General features: G+C 46.7%; 1 protein-coding gene across 1 annotated transcript in view; it reads right to left on the bottom strand.

Moving 5' to 3' along the window:
• LOC148511698 (phosphoglycerate kinase) overlaps positions 1–14391 on the bottom strand; it is a 44130-nt gene extending 29739 nt beyond the window's left edge. Inside the window, exons 1-3 of the mRNA XM_088482910.1 lie at positions 14202–14391; positions 7505–7555; positions 6416–6571 (exon numbers count right to left, since the gene is read on the bottom strand). Of these exons, the coding sequence (XP_088339036.1) occupies positions 6416–6571; positions 7505–7555; positions 14202–14266 (272 nt within the window). The 5' untranslated portion in view covers positions 14267–14391. The remainder of the gene's footprint in view (positions 1–6415; positions 6572–7504; positions 7556–14201) is intronic.
• Between the last annotated feature and the right edge of the window lie 9008 nt (positions 14392–23399).

The raw sequence follows: 23399 nt of genomic DNA, 5'->3' as shown, positions 1-23399 counted from the left end.
CGAATCCAGCAGGGCTCCCAAATGAACCATCCGCTGTGATGGAATCAGGGAGGACTTTTTCCAATTTATCAACCACCCGTGTGCTTGCAGGCAAGCGATCGTCAGGTGGAGATGTTGAAGCAGTACCTCTGGGGAGCTCGCCAGCAACAGGACCGCCATAATCTTCGTGAACACCCTCGGCGCCGTGGAGAGACCAAAGGGTAGCGCCCAGAACTGATAGTGGTGTTGAAGGATAGCGAACCTCAGATACCGCTGGTGCGAAGGTGCTATCGGAACATGGAGGTAGGCGTCCTGGATATCCAGGGACACCATGTAATCCCCCGGTTCCATCGCCAGAATGATGGAACGTAACGTCTCCATCCTGAACTTGGGAACCCTGAGGAATTTGTTCAGAGGCTTCAAGTTGAGGATAGGGCGATGAGAACCATTGGGTTTCTGCACCAGAAACAGAGACAAATAATACCCCGTCCCTCGTTGTGATTGAGGAACGGGAACAATGACCCCTGCTTTCAGCAAGGACTCTATAGCCTCCTGAATCCGTAACGCCCTGGTCTTGTCCTGAGAAGGACTCGTGCAGAAAAACTGGTGGGGTGGTCTGTACCGAAAAGACAGGGCGTACCCCTGGGAGACCACTTCTCGAACCCAGGCATCCGTGGTGGTATTGTGCCAGCACTGGGCAAATAGAAGAAGCCGGCCTCCCACTCTGAGGTCCCCCAGAGGGAGGCCCGTCCCATCAGGCCGCAGGTTTATCTTCCTGCTTGGAAGAAGGGCGCCGTGCACTCCAGGCTTGCTTCTTGGGCTTAGAGGCAGTCTTACTCGCAGATTGTCTCGGGAAGGACTGACCTTTCGCCTTCCCCTGAACCCGAAAGGAACGAAAAGCCGAACTCCGAACCTTAGCAGGCAGTGCCGCCGAAGGGAGGAAGGCTGACTTGGATTTAGCCAGGGTATCCACAATTTTGTCCAAGTCCGGACCAAATAGTAATTCCCCATTGAAAGGTAAGGCCTCCAGGCCCTTCTTTGAATCAGAGTCCGCTCTCCAGGACCGCAACCATAAGGATCGGCGGGCAGACACCGCTGCAGCCGATACCCGCGAAGTCAGCAGACTAGCATCTAAAGAAGCTTCTCCAATGTAAGAAGCAGCGTCCCTCATCTGTCCCAACAACGCCCGCTGGACATCCGGAGCGTCATCCGAGAAGGTATCTTCCAATGCATTGGCCCACCCCTCAATGGCCTTGGCCACCCAGGAGATGGCCATGGACGGTCGGGCCACCGCCCCGGAGAGGGAGTAAATAGACTTTAAACAAGTCTCAACTTTCCTGTCCGTGGGATCCTTCAGCGAGGATATCGACGGTAATGGTAAAGTAGCGCCCCGAGTTAAACGGGTGACATGGGAATCCACCGCCGGTGGAGTTTCCCATTTTTTACAATGTGCCTCAGGGAAGGGATAATTAGAAGCCAACCGCTTCTGAGGAAGGAATCTCTTACTGGGCGCCTGCCAAGCTACCGCCATATGATCCGTCAACTGATCCGACAGGGGAAACACCGCAGAAGCCACCCTAGTTTTTTTGAAACTAGGAAACTTCGACTTAGGAACCGGTGCCTCATCCTCTATAAGAAGAATAGCTCGCACCGCCCTAACCAGTGCTCGCACATTAATGGACGACTTGGTATCCATTTCCTGGACCGAGGCGTCCGAGTCAGTGTCATCAGGGACCTCCCCATCATCTGAGGAACCCTCTGAGTCCGATACCTGAGCAGCCCGTGCCATGAGTGAGCGTTTTGAAACCCTAGAAGGCATGTCAGTCTGCAACATTGACTGAAAAACCGAGGAAGCGGCCGCCAAATTTTGTACTGAGTTGGAGAGCACATCCACCCAGGGTGGAGGAGTCACCATAGGGGCCTGAAAAGGTACCACAGGCTGCTGCGGCACAGGGGAAGCCTGTATATACATAGGCAACCCCGCATAGGGACCCACCGACTGAGACCCAGGAGGACTCCGCAATAACTGCGGGACACCCGGGGAATGGGGGATGGTCGGCTGGGGTAACGCCCTAGTAAGGAGAGCAGTCGGGACCGATAGACGGTCCGCAATAGACACCAGCACTTGAGAAAACATCGCCCACGGTGGTTCCTGCGTCAGAGAAGGTCTGGATGGGCCAGGAGCCACCTGGCACCGACTACACAGACCCTCCTGTGACAAATCCTCCCTATCCACTCCTGCAGAACAGCGTCCGCAAGAGGCCAACATCAGAGCCACTGAGCGCTCAACCTCCTCGTCTGACATGACAGAATATATTATATATCTGGCACCAGGGTAGAAGTAAAACGCACTCACCGGTGTGCTGAACAACAGCCCACAATATGGCACTGAGTAGCACACAACTGTATGTGACGGACCTCACAAATACGTGATCTATATAAGTGAGGTCAGTAGAAACGCCCCTCCCCCACACACCTGTAGGGCTTGTAGGAGAAGTAAAGGGATAGGTATAAGCTGACAGTAAGCGGAAAATAAGCACAGACAGGCAGCACTAGCAAAAGTCACATACCATGCAGAAGTAATACTCACTGCACCTTTACACTACAATCAACCTGCCCAGATTCAGTGTCTGGGAGGGCTATAGTGCTGTGTACACTGTCCTTAATCAGGGGAGAGGTACACAGGGGGACCGGTCCGCATGCTCCCTGAGAGATCTGCGCTGCCACTGTGAGAAAATGGCTGCTGGAGACCTCAGAGGAGGAGTGGCCGAGTAGTCTGCAGCTCAGCGACGCCAGACTGCGTGCTGAAAGGCGCGCTGAGCTGAGGGGAGGAGCCGCTGACAGGGAAGGCTTCCTCCCCTGGCTGGCCATAACCCCAGGGATGCTGGCTTCCCGCTTGCCCCTTTATCCCTGGTGGTCTAGTGGTCCCACGGGTTATGGGAGGGCCCGCTGCCACTGCCAGCAGCATCCGGTCTGTCCCCAGGACCGGAGGCTAAAGGACTGCATTTAAGGCATTCCGCGAGCCGCCGCTAGCCAGCGACGCGCGGCTTACCTGCATCCCCGGCGACTCCGGCAGCAGTCCTGGGAGGTAGACAGAGTCCGGCTAGTACGGACTCTGCCCTCCCGCCGCGATCCCCAGATCAGTACTGGCGTCGCGGCGCCAGTCGGGGATCAGAGCGGCAGCGTGGGCGTCTGAATAGACAGCCCTTCGCTGCCGTCTGTAGTAAAAAGAGATTAAAATAAATAAAATCTAACTTAAAATAAAAGCTTCTGGGGGCTGCTCCTGCAGCCCCCCTGCGCGGTGACCGACTCCGGCCGGGCACCAGCTTACACTGAGGTGCCTGTGGCTCGGGGGCGGGGTATAGAGGAGGACCCAAGTGCATCCTGGGAGCTAAAAGCTTAACTGTGTGGTGCCCATGGATCCTGTTCCAGCTATAACCCCAAGGTCAACCCTGTGGACCCCTTATGGACCCTGAAGTAGAAAAGTAAATAAGATTTGTTTGACATGATCTCCCCCCAGTAAATCCATGCTGTTTGGAGTCGTGCAAATTACTGGATTTGACAATCTATGAGTCTTTCTTTTAAGAGTGTTTCCATCAATTTCCCTACTACTGATGTAAGGCTCACTGGTCGGTAGTTACTTGCCTCTTCCTTGCTTCCACTTTTGTGCAGTGGGACAACGTTTGCTCTTTTCCAGTCCTCTGGAATTACTCCAGTAGCTAGTGACTGGTTGAATAATAATCTGTTAATGGTGTTATCAGCACCCCTTTAAGCTCTTTTAGTATCCTTGGATGTATCCCATCTGGCCCCATTGATTTATCCACTTTCAGTTTTGAGAGTTCTGTTAGGATCTCCTCCTCTGTAAATGTGCTTGTTCCTACCTCATTTTTCTGATTACACCTGCAACTTTACTGTGGCCCCTTGCCCTCTCTTTCAGTAGTGAATACTGAACAAAAATTATTATTAAGCCATGAATAAAGAATGGTACCAAAACATCCTCCAAGAGCAACTTCTCCCAACCATCACAGAACAGTTTTGGTGACTAACAATGCCTTTTCCAGCATGATGGAGCATCTTGCCTTAAAGGAAAAAAGTGATAACCAAGTGGCTCGGGGAACAAAACATCAAAATTTTGGGTCCATGGCCAAGAAACTCACCAGACCTTAATCCCATTGAGAACTTGTGGTCAATCCTCAAGAGGCGGGTGGACAAACAAAAACCCACAAATTCTGAAAAACTCCAAGCATTGATTAGGCAAGAATGGGTGGCCATCGGTCAGTATGTGGCCCAGAAGTTGATTGACAGCATGCCAGGGCAAATTGCAGAGGTCTTGAAAAAGAAAAGGTCAACACTGCAAATATTGACTCTGTGCATAAACTTAATGTAATTGTCAATAAAAGCCTTTGACACTTATGAAATGCTTGTAATTTTACTTCAGTATACCATAGTAACATCTGACAAAAAGGTCTAAAAACACTGAAGCTGCAAACTTTGTGAAAACCAATACTTGTGTCATTCTCAAAGCTTGTGGCTATGGCTGTACACTGCCACATGCAGGCAACTGATTATCAAATTTTTTGTACATGTTGGATGATTTCAGCATTACCAACAGACCGATAACACTGGGCTACAACAACTAATCTTAATGCATATTCAAATTCAGCACGAAAAATACATTAAGATTTTTATCATGACATACGTTTAAAGTTTTAGAAAATTAGTACTAAATTATATTTATTTCCGTGAAAGCAGGTGGCACAGTTACTGACCCAGCAATAGAGATTAACTCACCCGTACATGTTTAAAGAGATCCAAAAAACAAATGATCTGTTGGTGGTGAATGAGGACCGAAGTTGAGAACCACATCTTTACTGTAGATGCCTCAGGAGCGATTATATTTATATTTTGTGATTCTTACAGATTGTTTCTAGATCCTATTTTTTACCTTGAACTGTAAAGTTCTCCTGCAATTCACTTTTGCACCATATACACGTAAAGTCTAGCACCTGAAGAGCCATACTGTAGGCCTGCAAAATACCACCCATAAAAATAATCACTCAGGTCTAAGGCCCTCATTCAGAGCCGTACGCTCTGAATGAGGGCCGCCCTCCATAAAAATGGAGCGTCCTCCTGGACGCTCGTATAGCTGTGAGTCACCACCCACAGCCTATACGAGCGTGCAGTTTGATGGCTGCGATGGTCGTGACCATCGCGACCATCGAAACTGCGAGCCGGAGCCTGCGGTTGAGGTTTTCAACCGCAAGCCCCGGAGTGATTTTGGCTCTATCAGAGCCAAAATCACTCCCACTGACATCACTAGTGATGTCAGTGGGCCGGCTTCTGACGGGAGGCGTTCCCGTGGGAACGCCCCCGTCAGGGAGGCACGCCCCCAGCACGCCCACCAAAGGGGGCGTGCTGTCAATCAACATCGACAGCACGCCCCCTTTGATCAGACACAACGAGTGAAGGACTTTCCTTCGCTCGTCGCGTCTGGCGCATGCGCACGACGGAGCTCCCTCCGTCGTGCGCATGCTCAGTGCAGACCATCGACCCACTTGCGAGCGGACAGCCGCTTGCGAGTGGGTCTGAATCAGGGCCTAAGTTGCCTTAATACAGCTCCCAGTGGCTTCCCTTGGCATCTGCTGCTACTTAAAAGTAAAGTGAGTGTTGTATTGCATTAGACACTATTCCCATAGGATTTTTTTAATTCAAACCTATATTTATGCTTAAAAGCAGAATGTTTTATTCGGATTTGATTGCACACTCCCTCCAGCCCTCTTCTTTCTAACAATGACTGCCACATGACCTCCTACCTGCTCACCTCTTCCCACTTCAGGGCTTCTCCTGGGCAGCTCCCACTCTCTGGAAGGCCCTACAATGCTCAATTAGACTTTTCATTCCACCTCCAGGCCTTTAAACATGCCCCCTAAAAATCAACTCTTGAAGCCTACCACACCCACCTCCTATGTCTACCCATATTCCCTCAAAAATATAAGCTCTCTTTTGTTGTTCTCTACTAAATGATGCAGTCTGCATATTGTACTATATTTGTAAAGTTGTGAACTGGTCTGTATCAGTTAGTACAGATGCCGTTCTTCCACCTTTGTACGGCACTATGGAACCCTTGTGGTGCCCTATAATCAACTTATTTATAAGGAGCAGAACTCGGTCATGTTGTACAGTATTTAAAACAGAGAATATTACAAAGCTGTAGAGGAACAGGCATAATACTGCACAAGCATTAGGAGACCTAACCAAGACAAAACTATGTTTTTTTTTATGTTTTAATAATTTAAAAAAAAGAGAGAGCTAACAGTTAATGCTCCAAAAATAACTAAAAGCAATATTTACTTTATTCTGTATTACAAGGCAGATAAGAATAGATAGAAATTTGTATCAGTGACACATCCTTTTTAATTATAATTCACTGCATTACCTTTTCAAAAGAGCTTTGAGTTCCTCAGTTACTGGTGCCAGGGAGTACTTTTCCGGCATGGGAACGCCATCCGGTCTCCCCAGGTGGCTCATTAACACAACTGATTTAGCGCCATGGTCTAGACAGTGCTGGATGCTGGGGACAGCAGCCTTAATCCTGGAAAGGTGACAGAAAGCCAAAAATATCCACACTCATCAAAACTTCACATAAGCCATTACATTCCTGTATAAAAGAAACACCGCTGGCTTCTAGACTGTGTGCGCTGGGCTGCCAGCTATATCACATTAGGGAAGATTGGTTTCAAATAATTAACGGTGTGTCAATGTCATCAGTTTCACAAGCATTAGGTCTTAACTACAAGCCATCAATAAAATAGGAACAAACATTTCTGAAACTTCCATTATTTCAAAGTCCCCACCCTTTTCCAATATTAGTACTTAAGTTGGAGATCTCCGTTAGTTTGCCTCGTGTACATACCCATAATCAGCTGGAACCTTTCCTATCTTAAAATTACAGAAATCTGAGATCTCATTTCAATATACATATAAACACAGCTGTCCAGCTGAAGACCTGCTCAGCACAGGAACTAGGACACTGCTAATAAAAGCAATCAGTGAGGGAATAACTACATTACCACTACAGTTTCAGACAACACTTGCCTGAAATATCAAGTGTTATTGTTACTGTATATAAAAGAAACTTCTGGGAGGAGAGACCAGTAGATGAAGATGCCCTACATCAGTAGATGAAGATGCCCTACTCTGAGTGAGAACTGGCTTCAAATTTGTGGGCACAGCTCTTCAAAAAAAAAAAAAAAAAAACCTAAATCGACTTAAGCCTGGGTCAACCAAGGCTCTCCACTAGAATAAGTACAGTAACTAGGAGGAATATTAGATGTAGCACTACTTTTTAAACACCGTTAACATAAATATACAGTATCCGACCAACCCAGGGACATGCACGTGTGGTCTATAGGAATAGAACCATTTCTATACATCGCACGTTTTAGGTGACAAATCTACCCTACTAGTACAATAGAGAGCAGATAGCAGATGTGTGCGTGCCAATGACAGGACCATTTCATCTTACCTTTGGTTGTTTGTAATCTGGTTATTTTTCATTGGAACATTGAAGTCAACCCTAAGGAGAAAAAGAGAACAAAAGCTTTACACTCAACCTGTCCTGGCCTAATAGAGAGATGTATCTTTTCAAGCCACATTCAAATGTAGGTCTAGATAATATTGCACAAACCAACTTATATATTTCTTTATGATTGTCTCTATGATTTTCCTTACTGCTTGAGTAACAAAATGGAAGAAGAAATAAAATCTCACCCATTTGCTGGAATTGTGCCTCAGGTTGATGAAAGGTCAATGTAAGACTATCGCCATTCAAATACCAATCAGATTTGTTTAATCTATGGCATAGCTGCAGCCATGGACACAGTATAGTAGGGAATGATGAATTATTAATGTTGCCAGTGATAAGAGTTAGCAAGGACAGTCTGTGACATCAGTATAAAGAGCCAATGATACAGAATAAATAGCACAAACCGTATTCATAAGATGACAGATTGATCTGCTAGCTCAGACCTACTCATTCATATGTATAGGTCTTGGTAAGCACCCATCCATAAAAATCAAGACTTCTACCCCTTTCAGACATACGACCCGGGAAATTTCCTGCTCAGACCCAGGAATGTATCCTGTGCAAAATCCCAGGTATTTGGTTGAGACACCACTTTCACACTACAGCGTCTACCCGGGAAAATTCCCAGGCAGACCCCTTTTAGACATAAACCGGGATTTTTAGATTACCTGTCTCATCTCTGCCGTCTGCCCCTCCTAGCCTATCCCCTCTCCGGCTGCCGGTGAGGAGGTAAGCCATTTTTCTTTTAAATTTGTATTCCCTGGTCAATTGAAGGGTTGGCTACCCGGGAACGTGTTCTCGGGTAGGTACCTTTCAGACATACGTGGCAACCCGGGAATTTGGCTGAGGTAGGCCAAATTCCCGGGATTCTTGGTATGTCTGAAAGGGGTATAAGAAGACCATGGCTACACCTTTAAAGGGTTTTCACCCACCCCAAAATCTCCCCGTTTCAGTGTCCTGGAGAGAGGAGCATACAACAGCTCCAGAGCGCTGTGCCAGGAAAGCAGCCTCTGAATGAATCACTGTATACATACTGAGCTGATATCCTATTTAAACATGGAAATAATGAATTTGTTACAATTGCTGTATTTCATTCATAAGGTGGCTGCAATATCAATGATCACTAGAATAATCACTAAAAGGACTCCAACCTAGAATCTACAGTAATAAGTCCTTTTCAGCAGATGAGAAGTTTTAGAATTACATACACAGCACCTCAGCAAATAATTGAGTCTACAGATACAAGAATCGTGCTGTGATCATTTACATTGGTTATACTCAGCAATTTGTCACAAATAGGCATCAGCTCCATCACTTCAGCCGATATTTGCACCTATATTTGGCATACCAGCTACACATTTATGGGCCGATTCGGAGTCACATGCAGGTCAGCGGCGGATGCAGCCACATGGCGCACTCAGAAATAAAAGTACAGATCTGCAGAGTACTCATAGTTGACCAATTCTATGCGGCCGCCCAGCCCCCATACATCTACTTAGGAAAATAGAAGTTATCAGTGGACATTTGCAACTGTCCTATCCCTGGTGCAATAGATCGGTCTGAATTCAGACCAAACTATGCGTATGGTCACCTCCGAATACCTCGTAATTCCATCTACATGCCCATGGCCCACTTATCCTACATGCAAACGCCCTACTGATGCACATCTACCCTATTCAGTCGCAAGTAAGAGGCGAATGACTCTGAATCGCTAGTAGATATGCAAGCCTAGCTCCAACGCTTGAGCAGTTCCCAATGATCATGAAATTCATCCGCAAAGTGAACTTGTGGGCAAATCTAAAATCAGACCATAAAGCAGAGCATACATCAGTGCTTTTCTATTCTGCGATTCACAGCCATCCATCGATTAAAAGTAATGCCTGTTACAAATCTCACCGATCCTAGACATTTTTTGGTCGTGATCGTCAAATCTAGGATTTTCAACGTGTTGAAGTTTCCCAGAGTCCCTGACCTTGCCATCAGCAGAATGTGGAATTGCAGCGATAGCAGCTAGATGTATGGGCCCCTTTAAAAACTGCAGTAAAGTACATTACACATACTAATGTGACTACATCTAGTACAGAGTTTCTTTAAAACTTGTTTTTATAGTAAAAAAAGAGTCCTGGCCTTGTGGAACAAATTTACATGCTAGAGACAGGTTACTAAAGGAACATGGACTATTTCTCAAAAATGCTGCACTGTGACTCAGCTCCTACAACGGAAGTCAGGGCTCTGTGGCAAAAATACAGCGTCGCACAGGAAAAAGCATACACAGGATTAAATAATTCACGAGGTAACCATGCCCTGCCTGCTAGGTTACAGCAGCTTAAACACTGTATTGTGTTCTGTCCTCTACTTGACAACCTGCATGTGGTATGTGTACCTAAGTCAGTAATTCCCAGAATAGGCCAGTATTCAATTTGAGGCGAAAAGCAGTTTGAGTATTTTTGGCGGAAACTTTTTGCCGATTACGCAATTTCGCCAGGCGGAAAAGTATCGCCGTATTCAATTTGAAAGACTTTCCGCCTATTCTGTCAATGCAATGTAATGTTTCGCCTTTGAATAGCAGGCGGAAAAAAGTGCAGAATTGGGGTTTTGGGGTGCAACGTTGCGGAAACCCCCGTGCAGCCTTCAGACAGTCCCCCAAAAGGTAAACTGCGTCAAAAAAAAAACACACCCCAAAAAAATCACTTTGAATTTGGGGGCAAAAAAAGACAAAATGTTGGAGGACAAAGTTAAAAACTAGCGAACTTGACTCGGGGGGGGTTTGGGGTTCGCAAGTATTTTTTTCATTGCAGGGGCTTGCGGCAGGTGGATTTTTCAAGTTGTTTTAAAACTTAACTTTAGCAACTTTCAAATATGCTGGCCCCCATTTTAAAGCAAAATTTGCTGGGATAAGTTATTTTCTGCAAAATAAACTTCAGAATACTATTCTTCACCACGTATAGAAAGACGCTATTGAGCCCGTTTAAAAACACCAAATACCCCCCCGATTTGGCTTGTTGAAGGTATCAGAGAACCCCCATGTCAGAGCATCTTTTGGGGCGAGTCAGGCTGATTTCCACAAATCTGACAGTACTTTCCGCTTGTTTAAGTGTCGCCGGGTTCCGTTTTCGCCTACTTTCAAATTGAAAACGGGGATAAGCAAGAACGCGCGCGATACTTTTTCGCCTCCCGGACTTTACGCTTACATCGCGTGTTTTGTAGGCGGAAAAGTATCGCGGGTCCGCTCAAATTGAATACAACTCCTAGTCTGGAAAATTAAATTGGACTTTAACCTCAGGCTATCATAAAATTAGTCTCACCATAAAACACACCTGTTCCTATGGAAATACATGTCTTACAGCACAAAGGCATGGACAGTTAGTACCATAACATTCATAAGTATGGCAAAATAGAATACCCACGTGTAGCCAGCAACCTATAGTAATAAGAATGGCTTAACATAAGGTACAAATACCACAAATTAAAATATAAATGTAAGAGTCTGCCAGAAGACAGATTCTCGTACTATTACTGAAGTTAACTTACATTTTTAAAGAAGCAGCCTATTGAAGCAGCTTAAATCATAAATGGATGTACAAAAAGTTGTAAACTGTTCACTATAAAAAAAAAAAACGACATTTTCAACTGAAAAGTATATAAGGACATGATATAGGAGACCACTGCCACATATCACATTATGCCACTCCTCCCATCATTCCTTACATGTTATTTTAGTGATCAGAATGATGCCAAAGATAAGCATCATGAAATTCCTGACAGGACCAAGCATCTGCTGTATTGCAGTGGTACAATCCATGGGGGAGGGGGTGTCAATGCTCACTGACACAAACAAAAATAAATTAATTTAAATAATATAATATAATCAAACTTCCCCATGCATGGGAAATAACATGCTCTTTAGCAATCTCGCTCCCTAAATGGTCCAATCCTCTTCTTTTACACTTCCCACACACGCATGAAAAGTATGTTAAAAATAAGACAATACAAGTCAGTTGTTCACTTTCTATAATTGGAAAATAAAGGGTAATGCCACAGAACGTCTCTATTACGCATTAACACACACAACCAGTACAGTGGTGCATTGGTTTTCTTACCAATTTTTCCATCGTGTGTGTGCCCTTCACAGAATAAAATATATGACAATTCTCCTACAGGTTCAGATTATGCTCCTGTACAAATCTTCAAGATGTTAAATGGGGCAAAATAATCCCCTGTGCAAACATCAGGAAAGGGACGAAACAGAGCAATAAAGGTGCCTGGACGGGTTAGGTAGGAATTGCCGGCGGTCAGGATGCCACTGGCCAGAATACAGACAGCAGCATCCCGCCAGAATACAGACACCCATCAGGAAACAAGGCAAGTCTAACCCTGACCTAGTGCTTAAACCTAACCTCCCCAATGCCTAACTCTAACCCTCCCCCCAGTGCCCAACACTAAACACGCACCCTATAAATCATCTCCTAACTGGCGATACTAACCTTTGGGATGCAGTCGGTCGGTATACTGCCGTCGGCATTTCGGCGCCAGTATTTAGACCGCCTGCCTCCCGCACACTGGGATGCTGACTACATCCCCGCCTGGACATAGGACTATTAACTGCTAAGATAGCTTATCATTCTTTTAATATTTGTCAGCATGACTCCCTTTCAGCTACAGCACTACCAAACAGGAAAGAAAAGATCATGAGTTTAATTAAAATAAATTAATTCAGCTCAAGTTTTTTTATTTTTATTAATAATTCTTTATTTTGAGCACTAACTAGAAAGGAGTAAAAATTGCAGAACCAGAAAAAAATAAATAACTGAGCCATTTTGCAGCAGGAACAAAATACAAAGTTAAACAAACCTGGGTATCGTTTATACCTACATAACCATGAAACAATTCAAACAAATTAACTCAGACACTCCAACAGAGAAATGCACTAAGGCGCCACATGTGGTGGAGAAAGTAGTAAAGTGAGGAAAAAAGAAAAAGTGAAGAGCAATAGCTGAAGGTGAGACCTTTCCTCACATCGTGCATGGGTCAAATGGAGTCACTAGGTGCAGGGAGAAAAGGCGGAGGGGTACCCAAGGAGTCCTGACCTGGGCAAACATATGACACCTATCATGTAGGTAAAAGGTGATGCTTTCCATACTGTAGTTGCAATATGCCATACAAGTATTTGGCCATTCAGGTCAGAGAAGGATGGAGGAAGAGGGTTACATAGAAACATAGAATTTGATGGCAGATAAGTACCACTTGGCCCATCTAGTCTGCCCGATTTTTAAACATAGTTACCTCAACCCTTATTGATCCTTACTTCTTGCGACAAGACTTTCAGCAGTAACTAAAATGAGGGATGCCAATTTGATGCAGTTTGCTGGGGTGGGTAAGCATAAAATTACAATGACTCAAGTAAGCTATTCAGGAGGTAATGGACTGCTGTAATGGTGCATACACTCAGTCAGATTTGTCAGATGAACGATTTTACCAAAGATTTGAACAATTTGAACGATTTTTAACTGCATTAAAATGAATGGAATCGTCCAAGTCTGACTGCAAACACATCAGATGTCAGATATCGTTATCTGACAATAGGGAACGCGCATCGTTCATCTGACAGACATGTCAGATTTGCCTTCAGATACGAACGATTGAACTATTTTTTTAAATAGTTATCGTTCAGATCTGAAGAAAAATCTGACCGTGTGTATGCACCATAAGGGGTAAGTATAGGACAACTCCACCAAATATGAACTAGGGTACCCCAGATGCAGCAGTTTCTCCAACAGATTGGCAAGGCAGAGGGGAAGTCACGGGAAAACCTCACTGGTGTATAGTACCAGCATTTATTAGGGGATTCTTTAATGTACCAGCAATGCTACTGGCAGAATCAACGCTCAGGTTGTTTTGGAAAAAAAAAAAAAATAATAATATATATATTATATATACACACACATACACATACACTAATAGTTCACACTTTTAAAAATATTTAGGACAGTAGACAAGCATTATTGTCAGTTTAATCAATTTATCTGATTAATCATCATCAAGATCACTGCGATTTAAACAAAGACTGATGATGACCATCAGGATTCTGGAGCTGGTATTCCAACCACCAGGATCCTGAGCACCGGGATGGGGACTACATCCCAGCATAACAATCATTCCTCGATAACATGCATTGAAAATTTTGGCTGGACCATTGTAATTGGTAATGAAATGGATCATATAAAAAGGAACATGAGGGGTAATGCGACTGCCGGTAGTAACCTTCAAGGAGTTACCTAACCCTTTCCACTCTCCAAAAAAAATATAAAAAGGGTTGTGGGGATAAGCAAATACATTTTTTTTTAAATAACTACATCAATCTAAACTATATATTTTGAAAGATTATTTTAAAAACCTGATGCTAAATACATTATCCAGCCTCCTGTAGATAGATAGATAGAGCTCTATGCAAGTACTGCAGGCAGCCACTAGCTAGGGATGCTGCAGTCACACCCACATAGAGGACATGGAAGCATGTATGGCAGAGCACAGCCTACAGCTACTTACAGGGCATGTAATCGCATTACACCAGTAACTTCACATGGATGCAATCCTGCCCATTACACACAGACAGCAGTAAGGCCGCAGCCTCTCTCACCTCATCACCACCCTCTTCCCCTTCACATCCACCTTGTCCAGGGTAAGCTTGTTAGATAGAGACATGTTTGCTGCAGCAGTTGCTCTAGATAAACTCTCTCAAATAGCAATAGCACTGTTCACCCAGCACAGGTCACCTTAACACTGAGAAGACTCGGTCATAAGGACAACTCCGATTGGTGCGAGGTGGGGGGCGGGATAACTAAGCGCACCGGCATTTGCTAATACGGCTGTCAGGTGTGACAGGAGCCACGCCTCCAGAGAAGTGTAAGGTGGGTGGGATCAGAGGAAACTGACAAGTGGGTGAGTCAATGAAGCGTGTTCAGGCAGTAGTGTGGGCGGAGGGGTCACGTCTGTGTCACGTCTGATCATCATTATCATTATCATCCTGAGTTCCTGTGTTCCTGTACGCTACTGGACCATGCTCAGCTCATCCATTACGGAATGAGATAGATCTCCTTCCGTTTCTGTACGGTATCAGTAGTACTATATTGGTTGTGGTTACTATGGTGCAAGTGCGTTAAATAAATATTGTGAGCTGTAGTAGATACACCATGGATTCATCAAGAATACGGGAAATTTATACTTTAGAGCCAATTGTGAAATAAGTAATTATTAAACTTCATAAAAATGCTTTCAGGGACATTTATTTATTGTGTACCAATTATTGTGGCCACAGTTGCTAGTTTTTTTTTTTTCAAATTGTCCCATGATGCAGGAAAAAAGTTCATAAACAACAACTGGATCCAGTAAAGGCATTTGTGTAATGAACAAGCATCTGTTGGCACTAGGGCCCTCAGGTTTCATGTCATGTGTAGCGTGCATCACCCCTGCTGCTCCAGGCTAGATGCCCTGGCCTGAGTGCTAAATGGTCAGGATGAGCTTCCTGCCGTGTGACTGCCAATACAGCCTGTATGACACACATCATCGCAGTAGTGACAGAGTGCCCCCAACCTTCCTCCTGCCCTCGGGACACTGACGCCTGTTGATGGGAAAATGCCCGAAAAGTGAGACACGCTGAAATCGGGGACGGTTGGGAGGTATGGTGAAGGGTGTTATACAGGTCAACATTTTAACCCCTTCACCATACTTCCCAACCGTCCTGATTTCAGCTTGACAGTCCCGCTTTTCAAAGACTGTCCCACCCGCAGGCCTCAGTGTCCCACCGGCAGGGGCACGGTTGGGGGGGCACTCGGACACCCCTGCTCTGCATAGCAGAGAAGCCATGAATGAATGATGCACTTTATCCACACTGTTGGGAGAGGCTGGGGGCTGCCCAGCAGCTCCCAGAGTGCATGGCAGCCCCCCAGCATGACATGAACAGGGGTATGATGTGCAATCACACCACAAGATGTGCGCACCAGGGGGTTGGCCTCGCGCATCATGAGACCATGCCTATTTCTGGACGAGTGCCGAAGGCACGAGCACAAAAGTTCCATCCCCATCCTACATAATGTTCGGAGGTATGCCTTCACTTCTAAGGACCAGTTGGACTCGTCCTAAGCATTGTGGGGGTTCAAATAGGGTGGGAAATTTAACTAAAAGTTTCCTCCGTCCCCCCCACCTATATCTGTTCTTACTCAGACCCAGGAGGTTAAGAAGTCTAGAAATAGGAGGTTTAGGTTCTACTGCCCAGATCTCCTCCATCCTGATATCAATAAACAAAGAGGGCTCTTCATTAGATGCAGATGGTTGTCTATTTTTTTTAAATGGTATGCCTTGATGGGCTATATTATTTCTATACACTTTTCAGTCAAACAAGTAAAAACAAAAAATAGAAAAGATGCAGGGGGTATGAGCTGCACCAGGTAACATCCTCCAAAGGTGTTACACAAAAATAGCAGAGCTGCTCTGCTATTTTGGTGTCACCCCCTCGGATGGTGTCACCAAACATCGCTGCAGCGATGAAGGACAATTTGCACATGCATGCATCATCCAAACTGTTGAGAGAGGCTGGGGGCTTCCCAGCAACTCCCGGAGCAATAGGCAAGCCCCCAGCATGACGAGGACAGGGGCGTGTCACATGGTCACACCACCAAATCAGCACACATCAGTGGGCGTGTCCTCATTGGCACAAGGCCATGTCCCCTTGCGCGTGAGAGGCTGGTAAGTGCCTCACCGGTTGTCATCACACCCGGCGACACCTCTGCACTTCAGCACTGATGGGGTAATGATTACACATCAGCCTGTCTGAGTTCACAGTTCATCATTTAGCGTTCACAGACGGGAACTTCCATTCCACTCCAAGCACTTTTGTATGCCCGTTGTTGCAGAATGCCATTTGCAAGAAATTCTGGGGTGCACAAGGGACACGTGATGTCGGTGTTAACACTGGCAGCTGACATAACAGACTGGCCTCTTAAAGGAACAGCAAATCACTTCCTCTGACTCAGTGAGTATGCTGAGATAGCCAGAGGAGGAGCAAAGCCTGCGGCTGCATGGGATGCGTCCACGGCAGGGAAAGCCCGTCTGCCTGTAGTTGCATACCATGTTACAATGCCAGGTAAGTGGTTTAGAGCCTACTGGTTTAAATAAAGATTTTGTCTTGAACAATCTGTGTAAGTGTCATTTGTAATACAGATAAATCTTTTGACTTTTTAGAGTTTGAATACTTTTGCAAGTACTGTTCATGAAAACAAAGTGTAGACATAGCCCTTTAGAAAACTTACAATCTAATTGGAAAAGGGAATAGCTGATAAACAGTAAGGCCATGTACACATCAGAATGACGTTGAAAAGATGCAATGGTCGTTCCAGTTTCCCTTTATCCAAGAACAAACAATATAATGTGTACACACTATGCAATCATCCAAACGACGGCACGATATATCTTGTCGGAGGATTGTATACAATTAATCTTGTCTCCTGTTCACGCTGTCATGCCGCCCTCCAAATAACCCAGCCACAGACCCCGGCACCTACCTATCCAGGCGCTGTCAGATCTTCTCCGCAATGTGCTGGGGAATCACTGGCCACTCTCCACTGCTGCTGCTGCTTCTCCGTCTCCCTGCTGACTCCTGCATATTGTAAGTGCGGCTAGCCCATGCGTTCTCCATGTGGAAGTTCCCGCAAGCTCCTGACCATGGGTACAGCCATCTTCTTTCAGGTCAGCTGACTGCTGCGCTATTAATGGAATCGTAGGGTGGTATTCCATTGTTTCCGCTGTCCGGATCTCGCATCTAAAGTGACAGGAGATCGCAGGGCGCTATTTATTTGTTGCTGATTTTCGCGCTGATTGCACCTATAGTGGTTGGGTTTAGCCGTGTAAAACGGCTACCTCCGACTAAAGTGATGGGCGCGATCACGAAAAAGTGCTGTTTGGGCGGCCAAACATGTCACTTTTTGCCCATTTCAGAAATGGTGCGCCGGCAGCTGACTGTGCCCGACAGGAGCATCAATTGAATAGCTATTGTTGGGCGCGCAAGGGGGTGAAACAATTGAATACCTCCCCTAGTGTCTGACTTCACAGGGAATACAGCCAATCCACAGCAATCTCTACCTATAAAGGGACTTCCTGTAGCACTGTGTAGCGAATCTCACAGCCTACAATGTGAGCAGACCTTCTGTGCTCCCAAGCGTTTACTCTCTGAGACTTATCTAACTACTCTTGATTCCAGATCCACTGGTCTCAAGCCGGATACACACTAGATGATAAGTCGTCCAATCCGGCGTCTGGTTGTCCACATCAGACAATGCGCATTGTTAGCGACATCGCCCATTGGACCTGCATGCTCGGGCGATATCGTCAGCGGGGGCCATGCTTCTGAAAGCAGCATGGTCCCTACTGTCACGCTGTTGCTCCTAGCTTCAACAACTGTGTACGTACTTGCCGATGCCGGCACCTCCGCCGGGACCCACCAAATGATACATTAGCTGGGTACCCAACATCACACCAGTGCCCAGTTCCACCGACACCAGTCTGGTGTCCAGATCCACTGGTCCAGTTCCACCAGTACCAGCCTAGTATCCAGCTCCACATCTACTAGTGCCAGTCCAGTGCCCAGCTCTACCGGTACCAGCCGAATGTCCAGTTCCACTGGTGTCAGGCCGGTATCCAGCTTCAGATACATAGACTCCAATCCCTCCCCCAGTACCTTGGGTACCAGTCCTGCCTAGCTATCCAGACTCCCAAATCATCAGTCCCAACCTGGTTCTCAGTACACCAGGAACCCATCCAGAATCCTTTTCCAAAGACTCTGGGTTGGATCGTAAGGCTACATTCGCACGCAGCCAGCCGATGTTTGCATTCTGCGCATGCGTATAAAATGCAGTGCACGTGTGCAAACCAGGCGCTGCGATCGGGAATGCGATCGCAGGCAGTACGCAGACCCAGTACTCAGTGATTGGCAGGCAGTGCCGTTTGTGGGTGGTGATGGGGGGTGGTCATGCGAACGCAGGCATTTCAGTGCGTTTGAACAGGGGCGTGCATAAATTATCCACAGCGAACCCATACGCAGCCTGAGTACTGACCAGGTGCAGGAAATTTATCAATTCTTGCGGGAGGGTCAGGTCTACCACTATTCTGCATCTTGGTCCAATGTTATCGCAATCTTGCACATTATTACGGATGTGAGTGAAGGTAAGGGGGCGTCTTTATGAAGTGCTGGGCGTCTTCATAATATGGTGCGGTGGCAGTGCGTATGCATTCATTAGCATATTTTCGCAGCAGCTGGGTGCGTGCGAACGCAGCCTTGCGATCCAACCTGAATCAGGCCCTTTGTTCTCTGTACCACAGACTTTGGGCCTGATTCAGACCTGCTCGCAAGCGCTGAGCGCTCGCAAGCGGGTCGATGCTGGCCCAGTGTGCATGCGCACGACGGAGCCAGCTTCGTCGTGCGCATGCGCGAGACCCGGAAAGCGACGGTCAAGCCTTTGGTGGGCTTGCCGGGGACGTGGCTGGCCAGACGGAGACGCTCCCATGGGAACGCCTACCATCTGGGGCCGGCCCCACTGACATCACAAGTGATGTCAGTGGGAGTGCTTTCGGGCTCTGGTAGAGCCGAAAGCACGCTAGGGCTTGCGGCAACGAGACCCTACCACAAGGGTCTCGTCGCAAGCCCGATGGTCAAGACCATCGCGACCATCTTCCTGGCCGCTCACTATAGCTGTATGTGGTCACCCATAGCTATGCGAGCGGCCAGGAGGCCGCTCTAAAAACAGAGGGATGGCCCTGATTCAGAGCGAGTGCTCTGTCAGAGCGTCCGGCTCTGAATCAGGCCCTTTGTTCACACCAAGTCACGTACTTATCCTAGCTTAGGGCCTGATTCAGAGCCGGTCGCTATTTGCGCTCGCTCGTCCCGAAAATAGGGGTGGCTATTCAAATGAACCGATCGCTGTTTGCGGTCTGTTCACGCCTCTTGGTCTGAACGAGCGAACAAAACTTGCGTTCGTTTTTTGGGAAACTACGCCCCCTGGCCACTCGCATCCTACGTCATGTCCGCTATTTATTAGATTAATCGAGTACATCGAACAGTGTATGAGCTGCTCGCTATTCTTGTGGTTGCTTTTTGCTACCACAATTTTGCGAGCAGTTCTGGCTTAAAAAAAACCCAGTGACGTGGTCAATGACGCTGCTGTTTTAATTATGCACACCCATAAAACGCCCGTTTTGACCTTTAAGCACGCCTGCGATCGGATCTCCACTCCCCGTTTTCAAGCACCTTCCCCTGTTACCACCCACATACGCCTCATTCTGTCACTCAAATTAGCAGGCATTCGCTATTTTGCGAGCACATGAATTTCGGCCGCACTGACTGGTTCGCGCATGCGTATTACGATCCGTACGCATGCGCAGTTGGGCAAACATCGCTCGGAGCGAACGAGCTGCCACTTGCGACGACTCTGAATCAGGCCCTTAGTTTTCTACTGGTCTCTGCTCCAGAACCAGGCTTTGCCGCTCCTGACCGACTTCTCATCTAAGCTCTAATCTCAGTGGCACAGTTACTGAGCATCTAGGACTCCTTGTATCCACCTTCAAGTTGCACCTCCACTATTACCTTGTACTACAACTGTGTCATCTTTATCTCAGTCCCTGCACAGAAACTTCAAAAGACCATCGAGCTTTCTGCAGACAGCCTTTCCTCCTACTCCAACCATAGTTACCAGTCTGGGAACACAAACACACCCAGACCTGACACACACACTATGCAATCATTGTGTAGATCACTGGCAGTTCAGGTGATGTCTCAGAGGAAAGATTGGACCAATATATCTTGTGGTCCTCCGGTTGAACATACATAATTGGGCTGATTCAGAAGTGCACTGCTGATTGCAGATTCCCGAGTATCAGGAATCTGCGCGTGCGCAGGACCCATACTGCGAGTGTGTAGAATGAATCCTGCGTAGTCGCGAGCAGCCCCTTCTGTACTTCTGCGTGATTGACAGGCAGAGGCATTTAAGGGGCGTTGCAGGGCTGGGGTCGGCCGGCGTTCCTGGAAATGGGGCCGCTGTATTTGCATAATAGCAAGGACGGAATTGCAAAGCTGCCTGCGTGAAGCTTTGCAATTGCGATCCTTGCTGAATCACCGCCACTAAGCGATGTGCACCATACCATTCACAACATCTTCCCATCAGACGTGCAGCACATCAGATGTGAAAATGCGATGAACGACGCACATGAACACGTGATAGAGCGTACCACCTATGCTATGTAGACGATATGTTGCCTCAAAACGACATATCATCCAATATATATTGTGTACCCGGCCTAGGTATTGCACAGAGATGAGATAGTACCTTTGTAATGGTGCACTACTGTGGATCTGATAACGCTCTAATAAAGGGATGGGTTTTCAGAGGCCATTTAAAGATTTGAAGACTGGGAAAGTCTGATTGGATGTACAGTAGTAGGAATTTCTATAAATGGATAGTGGCTAGGTGTAAGAGGTGGTTAATTGACAGGAGGTAAAATGCAGGACTGAGACAGATCTAATGGCGGGAGAGGGAGAGTATTTCAAGATGGTAGATATGAGATGTATAAAGGTGTGGTGTTGCTGAGGGCTTTGTAAGTGAGGGTGAGAAAGCTGTTGTAGACATTTTCACACTGGTGCATCAGATATCAAAGCCGTAACTAGGGGGGTACGGCCTGTGCCATAGCACAGGGCACTGTTCGGGCCTGCCAATTTTTGGTTTATTATCATTCTCATTTGTAGCTTCCTCTTATTTTATCCCTAGCACATACCTCCCAACCGTCCCGCATTCAGCGGGACAGTCCTGTTTTTTTTGGGACTGTTCCCCACCCGCGGGCCACAGTGTCCCGCGGTGGGGAGGAAGTTGGGGAAGCATACACAGCTGCTCTGCATAGCAGAGCAGCGTGTATGCAGAGCGAGAATAGATGCTATGCGCATGCGCACAGCATCTATTCACAGTACGTGGGGAAGCCCGGGGGCAGCCCAGTATCTCGGAGATGCTGGGCACGCCCCTTAGTGATGCAAATGGGGGTGTGCCATGAGGACACGCCCCTTTATGTATAGGCCATGCCCCCTTTTCGGGAGCGCACGGATATCCCAAATGGCATTCACCAAATGTTGGGAGGTATGCTAGCATCTCCTGTACTCCGCTAGCTCTTCCCTGGCCCTTCCCCATGAGGCCAAGCATTATGTCCCTATTTGAAAAATAGGGGGGCGCCAATGCTCTTTCTGGCACAGGGCACCAAAAATTCTGGTTACGGTTCTGGCAGATGTGAAGAGGCAAGAGAGGGAAGACCCTGCCCTATATACACAGCTGGTGTGTCCACATACCCTTACACACTTGGCCACACCTCCTTTGCCCCTAACCTCTCCCCTTTTCCAACATTTTGTGCACCCCCTTCATAAAGCCCAGACATTAGCTTGTTAGACTTCATCTAGTATAAACTTTGTACAGTATTATTCTAGATGTCATTTAATATTTATTATATTTTCAATAAAAATGCACAGCATCCAGTGATATGATCTTCCATAATATGATTACTGCATATACATATGGAATTTTCCATGTTGTGCTGCAACATTTTGTTATAGAATGCAGTACATATTGAACTTATTATTGTAGTTGTTTATTTATATTTTGTATTTGTTTGTTCCTACTTATATTTTAACATTGTAATAAATAATAATGATACAAAGTATTTCCCTGCCTTCTGCTTAATATGTGAAAAAATATGAGATATGGTAAGAACTTACCCTTGTTATCTCTATTTCTACGAAGTCCATAGGGTTCCACAGGATACCTTGGGGTATAGGTGTGACGTCAGCCGCTGGGCACCATAGAGTTAAGCTTTTCAGCCTCCCAGGATGCACTAGGGTCCCCCTCCTATACCCCGCCCCCGAGCCAAGGCACCTCAGTTAGTTATCAAGCCATAGGCCGGAGGAGGAGAAGGAAGAGAGAGAAAAAAGATCTGGACACATACAAGAATCACATTCTCACCAGAGGGAGACGGAAAACCGGTGACCAGAGCAAAGCCCATCTGCAGCACAGGTGCGACAGGGCGGGAGTCCTGTGGAACCCTATGGACTTCGTAGAAATAGAGATAACAAGGGTAAGTTCTTACCATATCTCATATTTTCTACTTCAGGGTCCATAGGGTATCCACAGGATACCTTGGGGATGTCCCAAAGCAGTATCCTTTAAGGGTGGGGACGCTCCTGTGCAGTAAGGAGAATCCGCCGCCCGAAGGAAGCATCCTGAGAGGCGAAGGTGTCAAACCTGTAATACCTCACGAAGGTATGGACAGAGGACCACGTAGCAGCCTTGCAGATCTGAACTGCCGAGGCACCACGTCGAGCTGCCCACGAAGGACCCACAGACCTAGTGGAATGAGCCTTCAGAGAAGGAGGGACCGGTAGGCCTTCATGAAGATAAGCTTCAGAAATAGCCATACGGATCCAGGCTGCCAAAGCTTGCTTTGAAGCAGGCCAACCCTTTTTACGGAAGCCATAGAGGACAAACAAAGCGTCCGACTTCCTAAACGAAGAAGTGCGGTCAACATAAGTCCTTAAGGCCCGCACAACATCCAAAGAGGCCTCACCCACGGAAAGACCCGGTGAGTTAAAGGCCGGAACAACTATTTCCTCGTTAACATGAAACTGGGAAACAACTTTGGGAAGAAACTCGGGCCGAGTGCGGAGCACTGCCCTGTTCCCATAAAAAACCAAGAAAAGGGGGTCTACAAGAAAGAGCCCCTAACTCAGAAACACGTCTGGCCGAAGCAATGGCCAGAA

Source organism: Taudactylus pleione, unplaced genomic scaffold (genome assembly GCF_031769625.1).
Source record: "Taudactylus pleione unplaced genomic scaffold, aTauple2 ptg000296l, whole genome shotgun sequence".
NCBI classification, from domain to species: domain Eukaryota; kingdom Metazoa; phylum Chordata; class Amphibia; order Anura; family Myobatrachidae; genus Taudactylus; species Taudactylus pleione.
The sequence above is the reverse complement of the archived record's forward strand: the minus strand, read 5'-3'. Positions and strand labels throughout refer to the sequence as shown.